The sequence below is a fragment of the Salmo trutta genome, chromosome 2 (assembly GCF_901001165.1).
Source record: "Salmo trutta chromosome 2, fSalTru1.1, whole genome shotgun sequence".
Taxonomy (NCBI): domain Eukaryota; kingdom Metazoa; phylum Chordata; class Actinopteri; order Salmoniformes; family Salmonidae; genus Salmo; species Salmo trutta.
Genome location: NC_042958.1, coordinates 65,014,312 through 65,038,501, shown reverse-complemented (window position 1 = coordinate 65,038,501; position 24,190 = coordinate 65,014,312). Strand labels below are relative to the sequence as shown.

The 24,190-nt window shown below is 42.6% G+C and overlaps 1 protein-coding gene across 1 annotated transcript in view; it reads right to left on the bottom strand.

The window, feature by feature from the left end:
- Positions 1 to 24,190, bottom strand: part of LOC115163383 (breast cancer type 1 susceptibility protein homolog) — a 67,599-nt gene that overhangs the window by 23,124 nt on the left and 20,285 nt on the right. Inside the window, 9 exon segments of the mRNA XM_029715210.1 lie at positions 7,982 to 8,039; positions 9,451 to 9,534; positions 9,781 to 9,821; positions 9,999 to 10,076; positions 18,154 to 18,241; positions 18,430 to 18,658; positions 20,166 to 20,255; positions 22,410 to 22,479; positions 22,701 to 22,863. Of these exon segments, the coding sequence (XP_029571070.1) occupies positions 7,982 to 8,039; positions 9,451 to 9,534; positions 9,781 to 9,821; positions 9,999 to 10,076; positions 18,154 to 18,241; positions 18,430 to 18,658; positions 20,166 to 20,255; positions 22,410 to 22,479; positions 22,701 to 22,863 (901 nt within the window).

Sequence of the window (24,190 nt, the reverse complement as noted above, 5' to 3'; positions counted from 1 at the left end):
AAGTGGAATGAGATAACGAGTGCAATTACGTATCACATAGCGACATGGAACCAATTCAAACTGTGGAGAAAGACAGTTTCAGAAAGTTGATTCGAACTCTAGACCCAAGATATGAGATGCCGAGCCGTAAATACTTCAACAAAACGTCTGCCAGAACTCTACACAGAATGTCGGGGCAGAGTTGCCAACAAAATCCGTAACGCTGCATTCTTCTCTACCACTGCCGACTTACGGTCAAGCCGGACCACAGAGCCATACATTAGCCTCACGATTAATTACATTGATGACAACTGGAAGCTGCAAAGCAAATGCCTTCAGACCTCTTATTTCCCAGACGACCACACCGGGGGCATAATTGCAGCTGGGCTGAGGGAGGCACTTTCATCCTGGGGCATGAAAGAGTCACGTCAAGTATGTATGACCACCGACAGCGGATCGAACATGGTCAAAGCATTAGAGCTGAACAAAATGGACAAGACTAGGGTGTTTTGGACACAGGCTACACATTGCCATTGGTAAGTTTCAACATCCAAAAACAGCTAGGTACCAGACTGTATTCCTTCCTCAAATTATTCCACGGTTCCCTTGGCCAATAAATGACTACACCATCGCAAAACCAACCTAAACCCGAGGTGACCTCTGGGTATGAATTCATACAGTGAGAAGACTGGAACACTTTTTACACGCTCTCATCGTCAGAGTAGGGGTGTACGAAATGAACAAAAAAGTAATATCACAATATTTTCCACTGTCCGTACTATAACTACATAATATCACGACATACTGTACATTTTTATTTGAAGTATCACTTTATTCACTTTGTTAATGTCTTCAGTCTGTCTTGTTTATCGTTTGTGTCGGTCTTCATCCACAGATGGTGTGATGTTCAGAGAGTTTCCATCACATTGCTTGGCTATACCAGGGGGTGTCCAGCCCTTCTCCTGGACAACCACTGGGTGGCTCGTTTTGCGGAGTTATATTCGGTACCCTTTTCACATTAACGAGTCCACACAAACAGAGTCAAGCCGATGTACTTCCCTTCACTGTGCTAGCCTGGTTACGCATTCACCGTAGTGGCTGGGTGGAGGTCAGGGCTCTGTCAGGGTCAGGGCTCTGGCTGGGTGGAGGTCAGGGCTCTGGGTGGAGGTCAGGGCTCTCTAGACAAACTCCAAGTCTCCAGCGCAGCCAGTGCAACCAAACCCACATTCATTTAATTTCTTACGTTTTTCATACTTACCAGACTGAATAAAAGTTAAGTCACAGATAAATTATCTTTTGCAATAACAACCTCGTTATTCAATACGCAAAAAGTTGAACATTTTTTAACAAAAAATATTTTCTACTTCAGGAAAATCCTCATTTGGGGAAAGCCAAGTAAATGCACATAGAGCTGATATAGATTGCACATGATACACAGTGGAAGCAGACAGGTAAATAATAGATGAAGATCCTGTTGAGACATGTTGCCGAGAACAGACTCCAGTTGTGTACCCTCTCCACGTGAAAGAAAGCCAAACGCATGCATGCACACACACCCGCTGACACTAGAGACATTTAGCACGTAATCTAAAGCAGGGGTTCTCAAAGTGGGGTCCACGGACCCCCAGAGGTACTGCGGGGGGTCCACCCCCTCCGTTTAAACAGATTAAAGCATTTTGGAATAAGTAATACGATGTAATATTGGTGTTCTCAACATGGGCCTGGGAGGCTCACAGGGACATTGGTATTCATAGTACTCCACCAATTATTTGTATTTTTTAATTTAAATTAGTGTAACTGTCCAGTGAAAATCTCACTTTTAAAAGTTAATATTCTGTTAACTCATACCCAAAATGTTGACTCATCCTATAGTCGTATTGGTGGCCAATGTTCCCTCTAAGCTTCACGGGTGAGCGGCCATGCACCTCCAAGACTGCCTCGCAGAAGAAATGCCCGGTCGCGCCGAGGCGAAAGAGATTGAACGTCACCGAGTTCGCCCCATTACTTTGCACTATACAGAGCAACGGTTTTTTCTGTGATCCAATCAACATTATATCAGCCCCTTTTCAATGCAACAAACCTAACTTTTCAAGATTGAGTTTGTGATTCTGTTGTAGGCAGAGTCAAAGTGCACCCGAGTAGAATTATATTGGTGAGGATAGCCCAGGAGTGGTCTTTCAAATCACCCGAGAGTGAATGTGCTTTTCAGATCAGAGCCACGAGTGTGCACATTTTTTTATATTCTTTGAAGTTATTAGTCCAGTTATAGATAAGTATAGGTCAGCAATTTGGAGTTACTGCTTCCTACAAGAGCACAAGTGTAGGCTACATTTCTTTGAAAAGCCAGTCAGGTAATAACCTTATGTCTTAATTAAAAGGCTCAGTGTTGAATTGAATATGCAAATAAGCCCATAGGCAGAGGGTAGAATACATTGTCTAATTCTCTGTATGGTAATAATAATAATAATGACTTTTATTTTGTGGTTTCTTGCATCATACAACACAATACAATTTACAGTCACCTATTTGGCCCATGGTGTTACATTAATCAATGTCAAGCCCTTCATAATGGTTTAAAAAATATATATATTTGTCTCATTCAATGTATGCCAGCATTGAACACCACATATAGGCTACTGTAGGATGTCATAGAAATCATGAGCTATTTCCATGTAAAAATGTTATGGGATTTGCTTAATTAGTTTTGCTGGTAGGCCTACATTACGCTCAAATAGTAGCCAATATACTATTGTGGTTGTCTAAAACTGTCAGGGTACAGCCTCAGTGTCTACTGTAAACGCATGCCAAAAGATGGAAAAAAATTAAGAATGTTCAAGTTTCCGCTCACAAGACCTAATATTTGCTCAGTGTCCCAAAAAATGTACAGGGAACATTGTTCGTGGCCAAAGCATAAACTTGAAAAAAAAAAAATCAAGAGACAAGAGTTTAAAAAGTGCTTGTCATTTCCTCATTGAGCTGGCCAATCAGCGGTCTACTTGTATTAATATTCTTAATGACCGGTATATGCCCACACCATTCTGTTGTTGGGGTACTCCCACATCATTCCAACACAGAAAAGCTCCCAGGGCCCAAGAATTGGTTTGTCTGGCCATGCACTGCCGAAGTCATGGTAAAACTCCTTGTATGCAATATATATATATATATATTTTTATCTCACTCGAGTTGTGTTCTGATTATGATGGGGTGCCTGATGAATTTGCTATCAGAAAAGGGGTCACAGGCCCCAAAAGCTTGAGAACCCCTGATCTATAGCGCAAGCGCAAACCCAAGCCTGCATTGATCCAGCCTGCAGAAATACACATTAGGAGCACTTTGTTGCCCCAGGACATCCATCCATCCATAATACGGAGAAGAAATGTTTTTGCATGACGGAATATGAACTCTCCTCTACCTCTTCTGAACAGTGTCTCTTCTAATGCGGAGTGGACAGAAAGGACAAGATATAGATAACCTTCAGTCTCTTTCCATCAGTGTTTGCCGCTTATCAAATTTGTGATGAAGGGAGAAGATTGAACCTCAACCTCCAACTACCTACAGTGCCTTCAGAAAGTAGTCACAACCCTTAACTTATTCCACTTGTGACTCGTTTCAGGAAACTAAGCTTATGTCGCACGTCACTACTTCACAGGAGCACCATTTGAAAGTAAACTTTTTTTTTTTAAGTTACCAAATGCATTTTTGGGCAGTAATACCTTCTGGAACATGTGAACTTTCATGTGCCTTAATAACAAACTTGTATGCCATCTGTAAATACAAATACAATTGTTAAATTACGAGCCTAGTTGGTTAAGACACGGGGAAAAAGACAGCAACCTTCCAGCTAGCCATGATTGGCTGAGATATTGAGTGGGCTGGACATGCCGCGAAAGGAGTTCGGATTGGTCTGCCATGTAGCACGCTTCTGTCCATAACATGAGCTGGTCAGTAGGTTTTAGGTAATCCTTTCTAAAGCGGCTTTATTTAAAGATATCACGTAGTAGAACTGCTTAAGTGTTGCTCTCCACTTTCTGGAGGACCGAGTTGAGTATGATAGCTAAGGAGATGGAAAAAATTCTGGTGTTTGATTGCAAATATGCAGACAAGGCCAAAAAGAGAACACACAAAGGCTGATGTATAAAACAAGTCTACGGATTACATCTTCAAACTAAGGGCAACCATGGAATCCGTGACAGAGAGAGAGAAGCGTCCATCCATGTACACGGGTAGGATAGTCTAGCTAGTTAGCTAGCTACATTTTCAGATGTGTGACCCGATTCAGAAAACTAGGCGTATGTCGTGGGTCACTACTTCACAGGAGAGCCGTTTTAATGTAAACTTTTTGGGCAGAAATGCCTTCTTAAACATGTGAACTTTCATGTGCCTTAATAACAAACTTATATGCCATCTGTGAATATGAATATAATTGTTAAATTACAAGCCTAGTTGGTTAAGCTCGAGAAAGACAGCAACCTTCCCGCTAGCCATGATTAGCCGAGATAATGAGCGGGCTGGACATGCCAGATGAGTTCGGATTGGTCACATAGCACGCTTCTGTCTTTTTGAGCTGACCAGTATGTGTAGGTAATCCTGTCTAACGCGGCTTTTGTTTTGTTTTATGTATCGCGTACTAAAAACTTAGACTCCACTATTCAAGTATCCATTTCAATAGAAAGTCACTGCAACAACTTTTTCATAGCACTCTCATTTGAGTGTGCCAGAGCGCAGAATAACTGACAAATTTACAAACGCTCAACGCCCGTTGAATATGGCCGGTGTCAGTAAAAAAGACCAACCAGCTCTGCTAGGGCAAGTAAATTGGTTAGAGTGAGCTGTTCTGTCTTTTGTGTCTGGAATTAGGCAGCAAGCTAGCCAACGTTAGCCAGTTAGCATGTGTGCTTGACTGCTGTTGTCAGGTCAGAAAGCTCGGATCAACCCTACTTTTTGGCCAGAGCGTCCAGTGTGCGCCCCGAAAGCGAAACGCTCTGAATTTACAAAAACGGCCAATCTGACAACACCCAGAACATACTCTGGCACTCCAGATTAAATTTACGAATACACCTGTAGTATAAACCAGCCTTTGGTCTTGAAATCTTTGGTTGTTTAGTACATAGCCTCACATATGAATCCTTAAATGGATGGGTGGTGCTAAAGCTTAAAGAAGGTGTGAACGATACTGAATGGGTGTAGACAAACAAGAGTTCTCCAGTTTATCAACTTTCAAAGCAGAATTACTTTCCCTATTGTTCCTCAACTGTAGTGTATGATATACAATTTGCTAGCTCTGAGTCTCTACTTTTAACCAATGTAAAAAAACAACACCATTTGGCCATGTACTCTTATAATCACCACCCGGCACAGCCAGAAGAGGACTGGCCACCCCTCAGAGCCTGGTTCCTCTCTTGGTTTCTTCCTAGGTTCCGGCCTTTCTAGGGAGTTTTTCCTAGCCACCGTGCTTCTTCATCTGCATTGCTTGCCGTTTGTGGATTTAGGCTGGGTTTCTGTATTACACTTTGTGACATGTGCTGATGTAAAAAGGGATTTATAAATAAATGTGCTGCTTGCTTGCTTCAAATGTTGCTGCCTAAGACCGAATTGAGCCAGTCGGTCACATTTTGTGTTACAGCCCGAATTCAAAATGGAATTAAATATATGTTTTTCTCACCCATTTACACACAGTACTCCATCATGAGAAAGTGAAAACATGTTTTTAGAAATGTTTGCAAAAATATCTCATTTACATTAGTATTCATTCCCCTGAGTCAATACTTTGTAGAAGCACCTTTGGCAGCCATTACGGCTATGAGTCTTTCTGGGTAAGTCTAAGAGGTTTCCACACCTGGATTGCACATCATTTTCATATTCTTTTCAAAATTCTTCAAGCTCGGTTGAATTGGTTGTTGATCATTGCTAGACAATCATTTTTCAGGTCTTGCCATAGATTTTCAAGTAGAACATTCACTGTCTTCTTGGTAAGCAACTCCAGTATAGATTTGACCTTGTGTTTTAGGTTATTGTCCTGCTAAAAGGTGAATACATCTCCCAGTGTCTGGTGGAAAGCAAACTGAACCAGGTTTCGTCTTGGATCTAGTGGTTTCCTTCCTATCCGGCAACGAAGTTAGGAAGGACGCCTGTATCTTTGTAGTGACTGGGTGTATTGATACACCATCCAAAGTGTAATTAATAACATCACCATGCTCAATGGGATATTCAGTGTAAGATTTTTTTTATTTTTTTACCCATGTACCAATAGGTGCCATTCTTTGTGAGGCATTGGAAAACCTCCCTGGTCTTTGTGGTTGAATTTGTGCTTGAAACTCACTGCTCGACTGAAGGACCTTACAGATAATTGTATGTGTGGGGTACAGAGATGAGGTAGTCATTCAAAAATCATGTCCATGCAACTTAGTATGTGACTTGTTTAGCAAATGTTCACTCCTGAACTTATTTAGGCTTACCATAACTAAGGGGTTGAATACTTATTGACCCAAGACATTTCAGCTTTTCATCTTTAATTAAAATTGTAAACATTTCCAAAAAACAATTCTACTTTGGGGTATTGTGTGTAGGCCAGTGAAAAGAAATAAAAAAATTCAAGCCATTTTAAATTCAGGATGTAACAACAAAATGTGGAAAAAGTCAAGGGGTGTGAATACTTTCTGAAGGCACTGTACTAAAAAGAGTCTCCAAGAAGAGTGAAAGTTTACGTCTTAAGACAATTTAAAAATGTTTAAATGTTTTCAGACCTTTGGCACCAACTTTACTCCACAGTTACCCCTAAGGGCAACGAATTGCTGTATAATGTTCAGGTAAGTGGCAAAATAAAGGAAACACTTGAGTAAATGAGGGATACAAATTATATTGAAAGCAGGTGCTTCCACACACGTGTGGTCCCTGAGTTAATTAAGCAATTAAAACATCCCATCAAGCTTAGGGTCATGTATAAAAAAGAAAGTGCCCAGGTGCCCATTATTGGGTCTACCATGGCTAGAAAAAGTTATCTTAGTGACTTTGAAAGAGGGGTCTCAAAGGAGCACAGCTGGTTTAAAGGGTGTGTGTGTGTGTGTCAGTCACCAAATCTCAACCTAATTAAAAACACTTATGGGAGATGAGTGTGAGCAAGACAAAGGAGATGATCGTGGACTGCAGGAAAAGGAGGGTCGAACAGGCCCTCATTAACATTGACAGGGCTGTAGTGGAGCGGGTAGAGTGTTAAGGTCTTTGGTGTTAAGGTCTTTGTAGCATGGTTTGAGATCCAAGCTGGTTGTTAAACTCTAGCTATGACTCATCCATAACTTTCAGTCAGTTCTCAACCCTCCCATAGACTATCTGCACATTGCAATTTTTAACCATTCAATAAATTGACAGGCACAAAACAATGGGCTTCAAACTGTTCCCAATGTCAGAGAACTACTCCTCTATGCCAGAGTGTGTGTGTGTGTGTGTGTGAGTCCTACAGTTCAGTGGTAAATGAGGGGGACTGGGTAGACAGAGGAGGATTCATTTTCTTGTCTCTAAAGAGAGCGGTACCACCAGGAGTCCTGGGGAAGCTTTCCATAAATGAAGGCCACCTTGTGTTTTTCCTGACTTCCAGGCTTCTTCCTTTTCACTTTTTTCCTTTCTTTAAAAAATTATATATCTATACACAAATTAAAACAGCATTATATATAAGAGATATATATATCTATAGTTCCATTAGCCAACGTTCCCAAAGTTCAGCCAACTAGCTGTCACCTGCAAAAGGCTCTAGGGGAAACTGATGATACTTCTAATTTAAATGGGCTTCTATTTTGAATGAGGGTGCGAGTAGAGAGAGTACTGTATTTTTTCACAAAAACATTAAACATCCACCATTGTCAAATAAATCAATGGTATTTTCTAAAAGAAAAATTTTCTTTTTTTTTTAAATGTAAGTGTTCCATCCTCAACCCATTTCTTGGCGAGGTGAGATTGTGTAGTATGGTCTGTAGTGGGTTGTTTTCTGGTTGGCGTTGCAGTTACTTACCAGTGGTCATATCGGTGAAAGGGCCTTGGAAACAGATCTCGTAATCCTTCATCAGCAGCTAGGGAGAGAGAGAGAGAGAGACGGGAGCTCAGTTTAGATTTTGTAAATTCAGGAGATAAGAACTTCCAGGTGGGGCACAGAGGCCCAAAGCAACGTCCAGGTCCTGTGGGACCATAACGTTCCATTGAAACCAGTGGAGCCAAGGTTGGAGGGGTCCACCCTGCCTATACAATGGTAGGGAAAACACTGTATTAAACCAAAAGCACTAACTGCTTTTGAATCCAGTATGGTGTCAAACAGAACATGGGGCCAAGAAAAGGCTCAAGCTGTGCAGAATTCTCCATGGTAACATCCATGCTTTTGGTGAAGTGCACCGCCAGTCAGGCACATCTCTACTGTTTACTGTTAATTTAGGCCTATACATGGAAAAAAATATGTTCTAAATGGGTATCTCATGAAGTACTTCATTATCAATAGTTAACATTTGTCCAAACAATAAAAGTTATTTATAGCCAGTCAAGCCATATAAAGTGACAACACTGATTTCACATCAAAGCCTAGGCTAATATCCACGATTCGGTTGGATGGTACCGTTTTAGAAGATAAAGCTCCAACCTATTTGACTGAGAAACGCTCAATCTCAACACTTCGGTCTCCATCCATAATGATCGTTAGCCCGCGGTGGCGGTCTGATGAACAAACGTCTCGCTTACATATTTCTCAGACACCTAATGCCCTTCAGGTGGAATTAAAACAAGGACATGATAACACACACACACACACACACACACACACACACACACAACCCCCCCCCCCCTCCCTTTCAACCACCTCCCTACCACCCACCATGCCACTCACATCTTGCAATCAGCATTCTGGTGACAAACGCCTAGAATACCAATTTATCGGTTTGACTGTCTGTCTTGTTCGTCTGGCGACAGAGAGCGAATATGAACACGGCAGTCTGTCTGAAGCCATCAAGGTGGGGAGACTGTAATCGGGTCCTTCAAATAGGCCTGAAATTACTGGTTAATTCAATTAGGGGCCTCCTCAAAGCAGCCAATAATACCAACATGACATCAAGCCATTTCAAATTTTCCTCTTGAGTTGCAAAGATTCCTCTGATGCTGCTTTCAGGTCTGGCCCCAATCCAAAAGGAGACGAAAGCGCCATGAGAAAATGGGTTGGACTTTTTAAAGCAGGACTAGGCGTGTACTCCAAGATGACATATCTAGTGGTTTGAAGCAGGAGATCAAAGGATCTGTTCAGCAAAACGTTTTTAAAAAGTAAAAGACTGCACACATCTTGTAATATGGGGGTGTATTAGTTTAAATGCAATATGGGGTAATGAGTTGTAATAGAATACCTAGGTGTACATCTGGGATGGAATAGTGCAGGTGTGATATGGGGTGTAGCATGTATTATGGGGTGTAATAGTGAAGGTGTAACAGTACAGGTGTAAAACTTACACTTGTGTCCCCTGTGGTCCGTGCTCTCATGGGCCCTTGGTGGTCATGTCCGTTCACAACGTCTCCTCGCACCTCAAATGACGTCTGCAGGGGTGACGAAGGGTTAAAATATTCTTAATAGGGAAGTCGGTAGTATCATTTGTCATTGAAAATAAAAACAATATGGCTTTTTTTTACGACCAAGACTTTGGAAAAATAAATTACCAGGACATTACCAAGAAAAATACAGATTAAAATCCATGCTTCACAAACAGAGATTAACTCAATGGGAAACATATGGAATATACTAGAATCTACTCTTGGAATATGACATGCAAGCAGAGAGTGTACCTCATTTAAGACTGTCCCTTGTTTGAAGCACTCGGAAATCCCTGTGGAGTATAGGAACAAAAATAATGCTTATATTCGGCAACACAAACAATCCCCATTTTCCTTGCTCTGTGTTACGTAAGAAACCTTCCATTCCCTGTGGTTTCACATTAACACTGGTTTCCCTAAATCTTTCTGTGGTGAGGTGACAAATTACAGTGATGGAACTCTGAACTCACACTGGAAGCTCACCACCCACTTCCTGCCTGCGATGCCCAGGAAGTACTTGAGCGCGCGCTCACACACCAGATCACCATCTGTGACGGACAGACAAACAAAAGGTAGGGTAGACGTGAGAAAACATACACATAGTACACACAAATCACAACGTCAATGAATGTCATCCATAGAGTTTCATAAAAATGGCCTCAAAACACTTCGTTAACCTCACCCAAAGAAATCACTGTTCACAAATACTTTGTTGCCATGTTGGGGTTTTGTGATTTGATGACAAGATTTTCAAAATGACAGTAAGATCATGAACTGAACTTGGAAAACCAGCAGTAAATGGCAGCGCAGAGCATCAAACCGTAAATCCATAGTCGTATTTTACAGTCACAGTGGAGTACGAGTCAGCATTCTGTGGGAAATGAATGCTTCACCGCATGTGATCCACAACCAGGTTAGAGAGACATCACCGGACTTCCTGACATACTTCGTCACTCTGCGTAATAAAGCTACACCTTTATGAATATGAAGTTACACTAGATATCAAGCATGCGGTGGTTGACAGTGCAGAGTAGACAGCTGACCCACGGCAATGAGCGCGTAGGCGAGAGCCCTGCTGTGATCTTAGAGATGGTGCCTGGAGCTTCCTGTCTGGTGGTTGGCCGCGCACACACACACACACACACACTTTCCTATCAGTAACAGTCTTGTCATCGGTTAAGTCTGTCTCAATCCACAACCATCTGCAGTGCATTCGGGAAGTATTCAGAGACCTTCACTTTTATCCACATTTTGTTACGTTACAGCCTTATTCTAAAATGGATGAAATAGTTTTTCTCATCAATCTACACATAATGCCCCATAATGACAAAGCAAAATATCACATTTACATAAGTATTCAGACCATTTACTCAGTACTTTGTTTTAGCACCTTTGGCAGCGATTACAGCCTAGAGTCTTCTTGGGTATGATGCTCGAAGCTTGGCACACTTGTATTTGGGGAGTTTCTCCCATTCTTCTTTGCAGATCCTCTCAAGCCCTGTTTGATCGGGTTCAAGTCCGGCCTCTGGCTGGGCCACGCAAGGACATTCAGAGACTTGTCCCGAAGCCACTCCTGCGTTGTCTTGGCTGTGGGCTTAGGGTTGTTGTCCTAATGTAAAGGTGAACCTTCTCCCCAGTTGGAGGTTGGAGAAGGTTTCCATCAAGGATCGCGCTGCACTTTTCTCTGGTCATCTTTCCCCTCGATCCTGACTAGTCTCCCAGTCCCTGCCGCTGAAAAACATCCCCACAGAATGATGCTGCCGCCACCATGCTTCACCGTAGGGCTGGTGCCAGGTTTCCTCCAGACGTGACGCTTGGCATTCAGGCCAAAGATCTCAATCTTGGTTTCATCAGACCAGAGAACCTTGTTTGTCATGGTCAGAGTCCTTTAGGTGCCTTTTGGCAAACTTCAAGCGGGCTGTCATGTGCCTTTTAGTGAGGAGTGTCTTCCGTCTGGCCACTACCATAAAGACTGGTGGAGGGCTACAGAGATGATTGTCCTTCTGGAAGGTTCTCCTATTTCCACAGAGGAACTCTGGAGCTCTGTCAGAGTGACCATCGGGTTATTGGTCACCTCCCTGACCAATGCCCTTCTCCACCGATTGCCCAGTTTGGCTGGGCGGCCAGCTCTAGAAAGAGTCTTAGTGGTTCTGAACTTATTCCATTTAAGAATAATGGAGGCTACTGTTCTTGGGGACTTTCAATGCTGCAGAAATGTTTTGGTACGCTTCCCCAGATCTGTGCCTTGACACAATCCTGTCTCGGAGCTCTACGGACAATTCCTTCGACCTCATGGCTTGGTTTTTGCTCCGACATGCACTATCAACTGTGGGACCTTATATAGACAGGTGTGTGCCTTTCCAAATCATAACCAATCAATTGAATTTACTACAGGTGGACTCCAACCAAGTTGTAGAAACATCAAGGATGATCAATGGAAACAGGATGCACCGGAGCTAAATTTTGAGTCTCATAGCAAAGGGTCAGAATACTTATGTAAATAAGGTTTCATTTAAAAAAATATATATATAAAAAATTATACATTTGCAACATTTTCTAAAAACCTGTTTTCACTTTGTCATTATGGGGTATTGTGTGTAGATTGATGATCATTTATTTATTTTTTTAATCCATTTTAGAATAAGGCTGTAACATAACAAAATGTGGAAAATGTGAAAGGGTCTGAATACTTTCCGAATACACTGTTAAGAAGTCACCACATTGAGTGCAACATGTCAAAGGCAGGGTTGTATCCATAAGTGCACATTGTAGCAAAACATTTTGCAACGGAAATCAAAAACAATTGTTTCTTAAGTAGAGGCAGTCCCTCCATGTTTCAGTCGTTTTTTTTTTTATTTGGTGCCTAATGAATACTACCTAGGTGTGGAATTCTAAATGTCAGTTTTAGTCTAATGACCATGGTGAGAACTCTTTCTCGCACACAGACCCAAACTTTCCTCCTCCTACTCAACCTTTCACTTCCCCCGAAAGATCAAGAACCTGCACACTTTCATTTGGCAGTTGCCGGGGTAACGGCTGCCATTAACGTGGCTTCCTTAACGCGCTCTTCAGCTAATGTTGTGCTTTGGAGGAGGCGGCTTTGAAATCCAAAGAATCCATCAGAGAGCGCAATTAAGGCTTGAAGACTGTGTGTGTGTGTGTGTAGAGGGCTGTGTGTTTGTGTTAGGGATGGGAATTGCCAGAGAACTGATACAATATTATCACAATACTTAAAAGTATTCACACCCCTTGACATTTTCCACATTTTGTTGTGTTACCGCCTGAATTTAAAATGGATTAAATTGCGATTTTTTTTTGTTGTCACTGGCCTAAACACAATACACCACAATATCAAAGTGGAATGATGTTTTTCAAAATGTTTACAAATTAATAAACAAATAAAAAGCTGAAATGTATTGAGTTAATAAGTATTCAACCCCTTTGTTATGGCATAAATAAGTTCAGGAGTAAATATTTGCTCATAATGAGTTGCATGGACTGCAATGAGAGTGTTTAACATGATTTTTGAATGACTGCCTCGTCTCTGTACCCCACACATACAGAAAAGTGTAAGGTCCCTCAGTCGAGCAGTGAATTTCATCCACAAAGACCAGGGAGGTTTTCCAATGCCTTGCAAAGAAGGGCACCTATTGGTAGATGGGTAAAAATAGAAAAAGCAAACATTGAATATCCCTTTGAGCATGGTGAAGTAATCCCATGCCGTCCATGGGAGGGGTGCGTCACTTGAGTGGGTTGAGTCACTGACGTGGTCTTCCTGTCTGGGTTGGCGCCCCTCCCTTGGGTTGTGCCATGGCGGAGATCTTTGTGGGCTATACTCGGCCTTGTCTTCGGACGGTAAGTTGGTGGTTGTAGACATCCCTCTAGTGGTGTGGGGGCTGTGCTTTGGCAAAGTGGGTGGGGTTATATCCTGCCTGTTTGGCCCTGTCCGGGGGTATCATCAGATGGGGCCACAGTGTCTTCTGATCCCTCCTGTCTCAGCCTCCAGTATTTATGCTGCAGTAGTTTATGTGTCGGGGGGCTAGGGTCAGTCTGTTACATCTGGAGTATTCTCTTGTCTTATCCGGTGTCCTGTGTGAATTTAAATATGCTCTCTCTAATTCTCTCTTTCTTTCTTTCTCTCGGAGGACCTGAGCCCTAGGACCAGGCCTCAGGACTACCTGGCATGATGACTCCTTGCTGTCCCCAGTCCACCTGGCCATGCTGCTGCTCCAGTTTCAACTGTTCTGCCTGCAGCTACGGAACCCTGACCCGTTCACCGGACGTGCTTGTTGCACCCTCGACAACTACTATGATTATTATTATTTGACCATGCTGGTCATTTATGAACATTTTAACATCTTGACCATGTTCTGTTATAATATCCACCCGGCACAGCCAGAAGAGGACTGGCCACCCCTCATAGCCTGGTTCCTCTCTAGGTTTCTTCCTAGGTTTTTGGCCTTTCTAGGGTGTTTTTCCTAACCACCGTGCTTCTTTCACATGCATTGCTTGCTGTTTGGGGTTTTAGGCTGGGTTTCTGTACAGCACTTTGAGATTTCAGCTGATGTACGAAGGGCTATATAAATACATTTGATTTAATTAAGTGCCTTCAGAATGTACTCATACCCCTTGACTTATTCTGCAGTGTCACAGCCAAAATTCAAAATGGATCAAATATATGTTTGTTTTTTATCACCCATCTACACACAATACCCCATAATGACAAAGTGAAAACCTTTTAGAAATTGTTGAAAATGTATTGAAAACGAAAGAGAAACATCGAATTTACATAAGTATTCACACCCATGAGTCATTAAAGTTTGAGCCACCTTTTGGCAGCGATTACAGCTGAGAGTCTTTCTGGGTAAGTCTCTAAATGCTTTGCATACCTGGAATTGCCCATTTATTATTTTCAAAATTCTTCAAGCTCTGTCAAGTTGGTTGTTGATCATTGCTAGACAACCATTTTCAGGTCTTGCCATAGTTTTTCAAGTAGATATAAGTCAAAACTAACTCAGCCACTCAGGAACATTCAATGTCTTCTTGGTAAGCAACACCAGTGTAGATTTGGCCTTGTGTTTTAGGTTATTGTCCTGCTGAAAGATGAATTCATCTCCCAGTGTCTGGTGGAAAGCAGACAGAACCAGGTTTTCCTCTAGGATTTTTCCTATGCTTAGCTCCAGTTTGATAATTTTTTATCCTGAAAAACTCCCCAGTCATTAACAAATTACAAGCATAACTATAACATGATGCAGCCACCACTACGTTTGAAAATATGGAGAGTGGTAGTCAGTAATATGTTGTATTTTCCGCAAATATAACACTTTGTATTCGGGACAAAAACAGAATTGCTTTGCCACATTTTTTGCAATATTTTCTTTAGTGCCTTACTGCAAACAGGATGCATGATTTGGAATATTTGTTTTTCCTATACAGGCTTCCTTCTTAGCACTCTGTCAATTAGGTTAGTATTGTGAAGTAATTACAACGTTGTTGATCCACCCTCAGTTTCTCCTATAAAATCCATTAAAACTAACGGTTTTAAATATAACGCTTTGTACGCAGGACATAAAGTCAATTTCATTGCCACATTTTTTGCAGTATTACTTGTGCCTTATTGCAAACCGGATGCATGTTTTGGAATATTTTTATTCTGTACAAACTTCCTTTTCACTATGTCATTTAGGTTAGTATTGTGGAATAGCTACAATGTAGTTGATCCATCCTCAGTTTTCTATCACAGCCGTTAAACTGTTTAAAGTCACCATTGGCCTCATGGTGAAATCCCTGAGCGGTTTCCTTCCTCTCCGGCAACTGAGTTAGGAAGGACGCCTGTATCTTTGTGGTGACTGGGTGTATTGATACATCATCCAAAGTGTAATTAATAACTTCACCATGCTCAAAGGAATATTCAATGCCGTTTGTTTTTACCCATCTAACAATAGGTGCCCTTTGCAAGGCATGGGAAAAACTCCCTGGTCTTTGTGGTTGAATCTGTGTTTTAAATTCACTGCTCGACTGAGGGACCTTACAGATAATTGTATGTGTGGGGCACAGAGATGAGGTAATCATTTAAAAATCCTGTTAAACACTATTATTGCACAGAGAGTGAGTCCATGCAACTTGTCAGCACATTTTTACTACTGATCTTATTTAGGCTTGCCATAGCAAAGAGGTTGAATACTTATTTACTCAAGAAAATTATTTTATAAAAACATACCGTACCAGTCAAAAGTTTGGGCATAACTCATTCAAGGGTTTTTCTTCATTTTTACTAATTTTCTACATTGTAGCATAATAGTGAATCAAAACTATGAAATAGTAAGTGTGAGTAAGGTTGTCCTCCAGAATCACCCAACCTCTACCCAATTGAGATGGCTGGGATGAGTTGGACCGCAGAGTGAAAGAAAAGCAGTCAACAACTGCTTAGCATATGTGGAAACTCCTTCAAGACTGTTGGAAAAGCATTCCAGGTGAAGCTGGTTGACAGAATGCTAAGCATGTGCAAAGCTGTCAAGGCAAAGGGTGGTGGCTACTTTGTAGAATCAAAAATATATATTGTAATGTTTAACACTTTTTTGGCTACTACATGATTCCATGTGTGTTATTTCATAGTTTTGATGTCTTCACTATTATTCTACAATGTAGAAAATAGTCCAAAATAAAGAAAAGCCCTTGAATGAGTAAGTGTGTCCAAACTTTTGACTGGTACTGTAATTCCACTTCGACATTATGGGGTATTGTGTGTAGGCCAGTCACACACATTCTACATTTAAATCAATTGTAAATTCAGGCTGTAACACAACAAAATGTTGAAAAAGTCAAGGGGTGTGAATACTTTCTGAAGGCACTGTAGCTAGTACCTACTGGCTAAAACTTGACATTTACAGATACTGATGGTGGCCTAGTGGTTAGAGCGTTGGACTAGTAACCGAAAGGTTGCAAGATCAAATACCTGAGCTGACAATGTAAAAACCTATCGTTCTGAACAAGGCAGTTAACCCACTGTTCCTAGGCCGTCATTGAAAATAAGAATTTGTTCTTAACTGACTTGCCTAGTTAAATAAAGGTAAAATAAAAAGCTTGTAGGCCTAATGTGTATTGTGGAGTTTATACAATAAATCCTTTGTCCTCCCTGTGTTGTACACTTCCCAAACAATATAATCAAGAAGTATTGTTAAGGAAACTGTCCACTGGCACTCAGACAAGGATGCATAAATACAGTGGAACATAATGTAGGCCTACCTGTTACAACTGACCCGTGTTCCATTCAGCCGTGGCCTCCACCAAGGCACTGAGCGCTAAATGCCACAAAACCATGCTATTATACACACTCCGAAAGCTCGGATCCCCCTCTTTCAAAAGTGCTTTTAGAATAATATTCAAAATGTATTTTGCATCAAATGTACATAAATAATTAGCACACACGTCAAAGTGTAGGTGATATGCGAATTAGCTTACAGCTTCTCATGTCTACACCCATGCTGAAATGGAGATGCCTGAAAATGTAGCCAACTTTAATTAGACGTTTGATTACATAAATATAGGCTAAACGCCAGTCATGTTTGATAAATATAATGAAGGACAAACGTTAACGTCTAAAAAGGCTTGATTCTGTCGGCATACTTAAGGCACGGTTCATTCACATAGGAGAGAAATGGCAGTGCCTGTTGCGCACCGCCCATTGGAATCAGAGTTGAGGCGATCAGCATTTTGAAACACTTTAACCATAAACTTAATTGTTTGTCATTTTATAAAGGCACGTCTATCTTATCTTGTTTCAAAGTAGTCTAGCCAAAAAACCGACCATTGAAATGTTGAGGTAATTATTACTGCCGTGAGCGTATTTCTGCGGTTATAATGTGAAGAAATAAGATTATCAACATTTTTAAGCTAAACGTTCTGATCTGTTGCATCAGCCTCATTGCTTTTTTGCGTTTATTTTGGATTTACAGTGGTTGCATGAATTTGGGATCTACCGTCCCACAACTGTCCCAGAATCTGTTTTGAACTGTGCAAGACATTTTTTCTATTGTCTCCGGGACGACTAGATGCCCTTAATTTCAAGCCGCCTCGAGATAAATATTTATTTCTCGCACAGAACGACAAGCTGAGCAATAGAGTAGGTAACCTATTCTATGGGGGAACAGTAGATTGACATAGGCCAGTGATTTTGCTGTACGTTTCTCGTCTTGTTGGCTGAGGAGAGATAAATGTGGACAGTTCTTCTATCATCTTCAAAGTGTGCCTCGGAATTCCATAACAAGGACGCACGCCGTTGTATTCCCGATGTGTCGGTCTTCACTTGTACTTCGGAGCTGTGAGAAGGAGCTGATCACGTGACCGGCATTGGCTAATAAGAATTGAGATCTGAGAAAGCCATGTGAGTGAGAGGTGCTTCTGAGCACGGCGATTGGTAGCCAGGGGAAGGGAATTATAACTATTATATTCAGCCGAAGGGCGCAACGGCCACAAGGCATGGCTTTTTGGTGGGGGGCATTATGGACACACAAGGGGGAATCAAAGGCCATGCTGCCGTGAAATTCGCGGCCTGGACCTACCCGAATTAGTCCAAAAATAAATACTTCTTTAATTTTCTGTAGGGAAAGGTTACTCCACACTAACCTGTGTTCATGATGACATGGGTGGTCTCGGACGTCACTTGTGAACACACACTGCCTCCCATCCTCTTGGCAAACTTTTTCACCATCGACTGGAGAGAAAGTGGAAAAATCTGTCATCAGTAAGCAAACTCGAGACTCAAGTGCCACAGAAGTACAACCAGTATCTTATAAGGTAGATTAAAGTTATATTAAAGCCTAATAACATCAATTATTTTCACACATTAAACACCTGGAACGTGTGAATTGACATACTAGGATGTGTCACAGAAACATTTACCTGTTCAGATGCACTGAGTCCTGATGCTACCAGCACCAACTTGACCCCAGCGGGTTCCCGCAGTGGAGTGTGTGTTGATGGGGGTGTGTTGGCAGGCTGGATGAACCCCGGAGTATCCTGGACCTCCAGCCCAGCTGAGGGAGCCTTGGTCCCGCTGTTCACTCTGACCACTGACGACACCTGGTTGGGCCTCGCTCTCATGCTGCTCCTTAGGCTCCGTCCTGACTGTCTGCCAAGCCGCCCTGCTGATATAGACACACAAATACATTCATATACTACAAAATAACACTAATCAATCGAAACCGTGAACTAAACAAACATGTAATACTACTATGGACGTGTACAAAACAGATTTGCTATGACCTCCATACGGCAACGACAGTACAGGGACAAAGTAGAGTCGCAATTCACCGGCTCAGACACAATCACGGATTATAAAGGGAAAGCCAGCCATGTCACGGACACCGTCGCCTCGTTCCCGGACAAGCTAAACACCTACTTCGCCTGCTTCCAGGAAAAACAACACCTAGCCGCCGACGTGGGCTCCCGCCGCTCACAAGGACTATATGTGCTCCCGATCTCCATGGCCAACGTGAGTAAGGAGTTCAAGTGCGTTAACCCTCACTAGGTTGTCAGCCCAGAAGGCATCCCAAATCGCATCATCAGAGCATGTGCAGACCAGCTGGCCGGTGTGTTTATGGGACATAGTCAATCTCTCCCTATCCCAGTCTGTTGCCCCACTTCAAAATGTCCACTAGTGATGCACCGATATGACATTTTTGTCCAATACCAATATCCAATATTTTCCTTGCAAAAAAAAACTATACTGATACCCCATATTTAAAATTTTAGCAGCCTTTTAAGCATTCTAGTACAGTTAAATAGTTAACACCCACACGAACGCAGCAGTCTAAGGCACTGCATTTCAGTGCAAGAGGCATCACTACAGTCCCTGGTTTGAATCCAGGCTGTATCACATCCGGCCGTGATTGGGAGTCCCATAGGGCGGCGCACAATTGGCCCAGCGTCGTCCGGGTTTGGTCGGGGTAGGCTGTCATTGTAAATAAGAATTTATTCTTAACTGACTTACCTAGTTAAATAAAGGTTACACGCGCACACACACTGACCAAAAAGTTATTTTGTTGGCATTTACGTATGTCCCCATTACCAGTAAAATATAATTAAAACCAATTTCTTTCACTGTTTCGTTGTTCATTTGTTCATTCTCAACCAGGATTTCTATGGAATGCCGTTTGGGTCTTGCGTGTCAAATAACACACTATTTGGCGTGTCAAATAACACACTATTTGGCGTGTCAAATAACACATAACACGTTATATAGGTATGCACGTCAGCTTTGACATTGGTTTTGCACATCGGCGTTAAACTTGATACATTCACCAATATATTTCGTGCATCCCTAAACATAAGCATTTCGCTGCACCTGCGATAAAATCTGCAAAACTGTACGCGACAAATAAACTTTGATTTGATGCAAGTTCATGGCAACACACAAACACTCTTAGATTAAGACAGAGATGAGTATTCTCTATACTACTATGGCTTTTGACTCTGTATTTTCTCGCCTCCTTCTCAAAACGCATTGGAGAAAAATTTGGGAAGGACCTTGGACCTTCTCCAAAAAGATTTTTGGTCTTATTAGTCTAATGTCATTGTAGTAGCCACTGGATCCGTGGACTTACCCCCAGTCCCTCCAGGTCCCTCATGTTGGGTGCGGCGCGGTGGGGGTGGGCCCAAGGCCCTCACAGTCTCCAAGACCAGGGGGCGGTGAGGCTGCATTTCCCCCAATGTTTTGGGCACTTTCCCTAGGAGAAAAGAAGAGAGAACATCAGACTATGTTGAAAGTTTTTGGGAAAGAGCAGCCACAGCAAAGAACCACAAGGAAGAGACATTGACAGATATACATTTAATTAATACAATTGTGATTGACAGTCATGACTAAAAGCTTAACCCTTGTGATTAAAAATGGAATATAACCTAGTGAAGCAAGATACAATTGCTTTTCTTGTTCTTGGTTTGGTGAATCAAAAAATATGCAATAGAAACTTACTCAGGGACATTTTGATCAGGATAAGGTAATGCAGCAACTTGACAGAACTCCTGTATTTAAATGACTAGTGGCTAGATGATAGAGGTCCCAGGTAAAAGACGCCCAAAACGTCATTGCAACCCATTCCTTACAATTTCACCAATGTCTCCAGACATGCACAGTAAAATAGAGGCCAGCAAAACTTGTCTCATATGATCCCAGTCTCTCCTCTTTCCCCCCTCATCCCTCTTTCAGGGCCGGCCCTAGCCTTTTGGTGAGGTGAAATTAGATTTTGTTGGAGGGGCCCATTTTAGTAGCCCCCCTCTTGTATGATCTAAAGTAAATTTGCTGCAATTCTACACATTTTGCCATGGGGAGTAGAGGAAATGTTGCAGTTTTAAAGCAAGCTTTATGCAATTCTACAAATTTTGCCAGGGGCGGAGAGAAGGTTAGCAATTTTATAACAAATTTCATGAAATTCTACTCATTTTGCCATGGGGCAGAGAGAAATGTTTGCTGTTTTAAAGCTAATGTCCTGTAATTCTACCCATTTTGCCATTGGGTGGAGAGAAATGTTTGCTGTTTTAAAGCTAATGTCCTGCAATTCTACACATTTTGCCAAGACTTATGCCAAGTTAATGATATCGGAGTTAGAGTGACTAACAAAATCAATGGGAGCCCGCTGGAGGTCAGGGCCCCTGGGCAAATGCCTGGTCAGGATGTGGCCATGATTACTGCAAGTTTAAATAGCTGGCTAGACTAACTTAGCAATCTAAAAATTGCTAGCTGACATGGCTAATTGTGTTACTGTCATAAGAGGAAACACTGCTGATACAAAACCACATTTTGAAGTTGCACCTTGTGTATTCTTCTATTCTAACTCTCAACAGTAAGTTGAGATCCTGACTGAGTTCAGAAAAAAATTGCTTTTATTGAGTCTGGGGCCCCCTAATGGCCGGGGGCCCTAAGCGACTGCTTATTAGGCTTATGCCTGGAGCCGGCCCTGCTCTCTCCCTCCCCCAGAGGACAGCACTTAGAACCCTGGAGATGAGTAAGGAGGGAGAGATAGGGAGATGCAGTCAAGCGGGAGAGATAAATTACCGTGGCAACCCAAGTTTCCCTCTAAGTGCTCCAAATGACAAATAAGATGCAGCCGCTAATTACTTTTTGATTCTCCGCAGCATAAGCAGATTCCGGCTTCATTAGGGAGATTATCCGCCTGTCCTCCGAGATGCATCACCCTCTATCCAAAAAACTGCACCAGGCAGACGCTGAGCTAGCTAAAACAAAGATACTCGCTAACACAAGCTAACTTTCTTGGACTTTCCCCTCAGTCACGGGTTGAGGGAAAGAGCAATTACATGGCAAACACTTAAAATTATTGGTTAGTTGAGGATGAAATTCATGCCCTGAAAATGGCTCTGAAGCTGATATAGGTCCCCACTCTGGTTGAAATGAGCATATACTGCCCGAAGGTTACAGCCAACGACACCCACCCCCCTCCATCAGTCGCGCCTCAATAAGTCGCAGATTCAGATAACTTGCTGTTGTGGTGATGGTAAGTAAGTAAGTAAGCAGCTGGCAATAATAGTGCTCCCATCTCATGCTGTGAATAGAAAGTCAACTTCATCTAAGTGCGATTTCCTACATTCTAAACTCGGTGGGGGACGACCCTGTTTTCTGTTGCACTGAGTTCAATTAAAAACGCCCAAATTAGGATTTTTCTAATTGCACAGCCTTAATTTGTGCTACTATGCGATAACACTTATATTTTTCAATAACTCCCACATATTTTATGAAGTAGTAAGCAAAACCTAACCAACAGCACCGGGTTATCAAAGTGATTGTGTAGTGAAGCGTTGAATCGGTCATAATTTCATGAAGTCTGTTGTTAATGTGTGGTGCCTTGTTAACCTCTGGCTTTGCTCACCTGCTGGCAGATCTCTTCCTGGTGCCCTGGCCACACGGCAGGGTCGTCTGGAGATCAAGGCCTGCGGAGACTAAACAAACAAAACCAACAAATTCAGGTCAGCTGCCATTCGAAAGCAGACAGCTTTCAAACAACACTGTCAACCAGTCCCCTGCTCGTATTTCTTAAAGGTATACCGAACTGAAACCATCTCCTATTCTACAGGACAGACAATTTCCTCTTCTGTACAATACATTTCTATCTGATCGGTCGGTTATGTTGCACCTTCCTGAACAAAGCCCAGTTCTGTACCTGTGGACCTGTCTGGTTGAAGCAGCGCTGGGGGATATGGGGCCCCGGGGTTAACTTTGGCCTCAGTGGGCTCCTGCTCCTGCTCCTTCTCCTGGAGCGCTTCAGACACCAACGCCATCATTCTCTCCAGCCTTGGCAGCTCCTCCTGCATCGCAACCTTTTGCTGAAGGTGAGAAAGGGAGAGCGAGAGAGAGATACATAACTATAGATGAGCGAAGTAGAATGAGGAAAAATATATACAGCAATTGAAAGGGAGAAAATGTCTGATAAAATTGGTGGAGCGCCTGCTTAGTCAGTATGTGTGTACGTACACTACATGACAAAAAGTATGTGGACACCTGCTCGTCGTACATCTCATTCCTAAATCATGGGTATTAACATGGAGTTGGTCCCCCTGTGCTGCTATAACAGCCTCCACTCTTCTGGGAAGGCTTTCCACTAGATGTTGGAACATTGCTGTAGGGACTTGCTTCCATTCAGCCACAAGAGTATTAGTGAGGTCGGGCACTGATGTTGGGCAATTAGGCCTGGCTCGCGGTCGGCATTCCAATTCATCCCAAAGGTGTTCGATGGGGTTGAGGTCCAGGCACTGTGCAGCTCAGTCAAGTTCTTCCACACCGACCTCGACAAACCATTTCTGTATGGTCCTCGCTTTGTGCACGAGGGCATTGTCATGCTGAAACAGGAAAGGGGCTTGCCACATAGTTGGAAGCACAGAATCGTCTAGAATGTCACTGTATGCTGTAGCATTAAGACTTCCCTTCGTTGGAACTAAGGGGCCTAGCCAAAACTATGAAAAATAGCCCCAGACCATTATTCCTCCGACACTAAACTTTACAGTTGGCACTATGCAGTTGGGCAGGTAGCATTCTCCTGGCATCCGCCAAACCCAGATTTGTCCATCGGACTGCCAGATGGTGAAGCGTGATTGATCACTCCAGAGAACGCGTTTCCACTGCTCCAGAGTCCAATGGCGACGAACTTTACACCACTCCAGCCGACGCTTGGCATTGTGCATGGTGATGTTAGGCTTGTGTGCAGCTGCTCGGCCATGGAAACCCATTTCATGAAGCTCCCGACGAAGGGTTATTGTGCTGACGTTGCTTCCAGAGGCAGTTTGGAACTCTGTAGTGAGTGTTGCAACCGAGGAAAGACGATTGTTACGTGCTCGCACTCGTCTGTGAGCTTGTATTGCCTACCACTTTGTGGCTGAGCCGTTGTTGCTCCTAGACATTGCCACTTCACAATAACACCACTTACAGTTGACCGGGGCAGCTCTAGCAAGGCAGAAATTTGACGAACTGACTTGTTGGAAAGGTGGCATCATATGACGGTGCCACATTGAAAGTCACTGAGCTCTTCAGTATGGGCCATTCTACTGCCAGTGTTTGTCTATGGAGATTGCATGGCGGTGTGCTTGATTTTATACACTTGTCAGCAACTTGTGCGGCTGAAATAACCAAATCCACTCATTTGAAGGGGTGTCCACA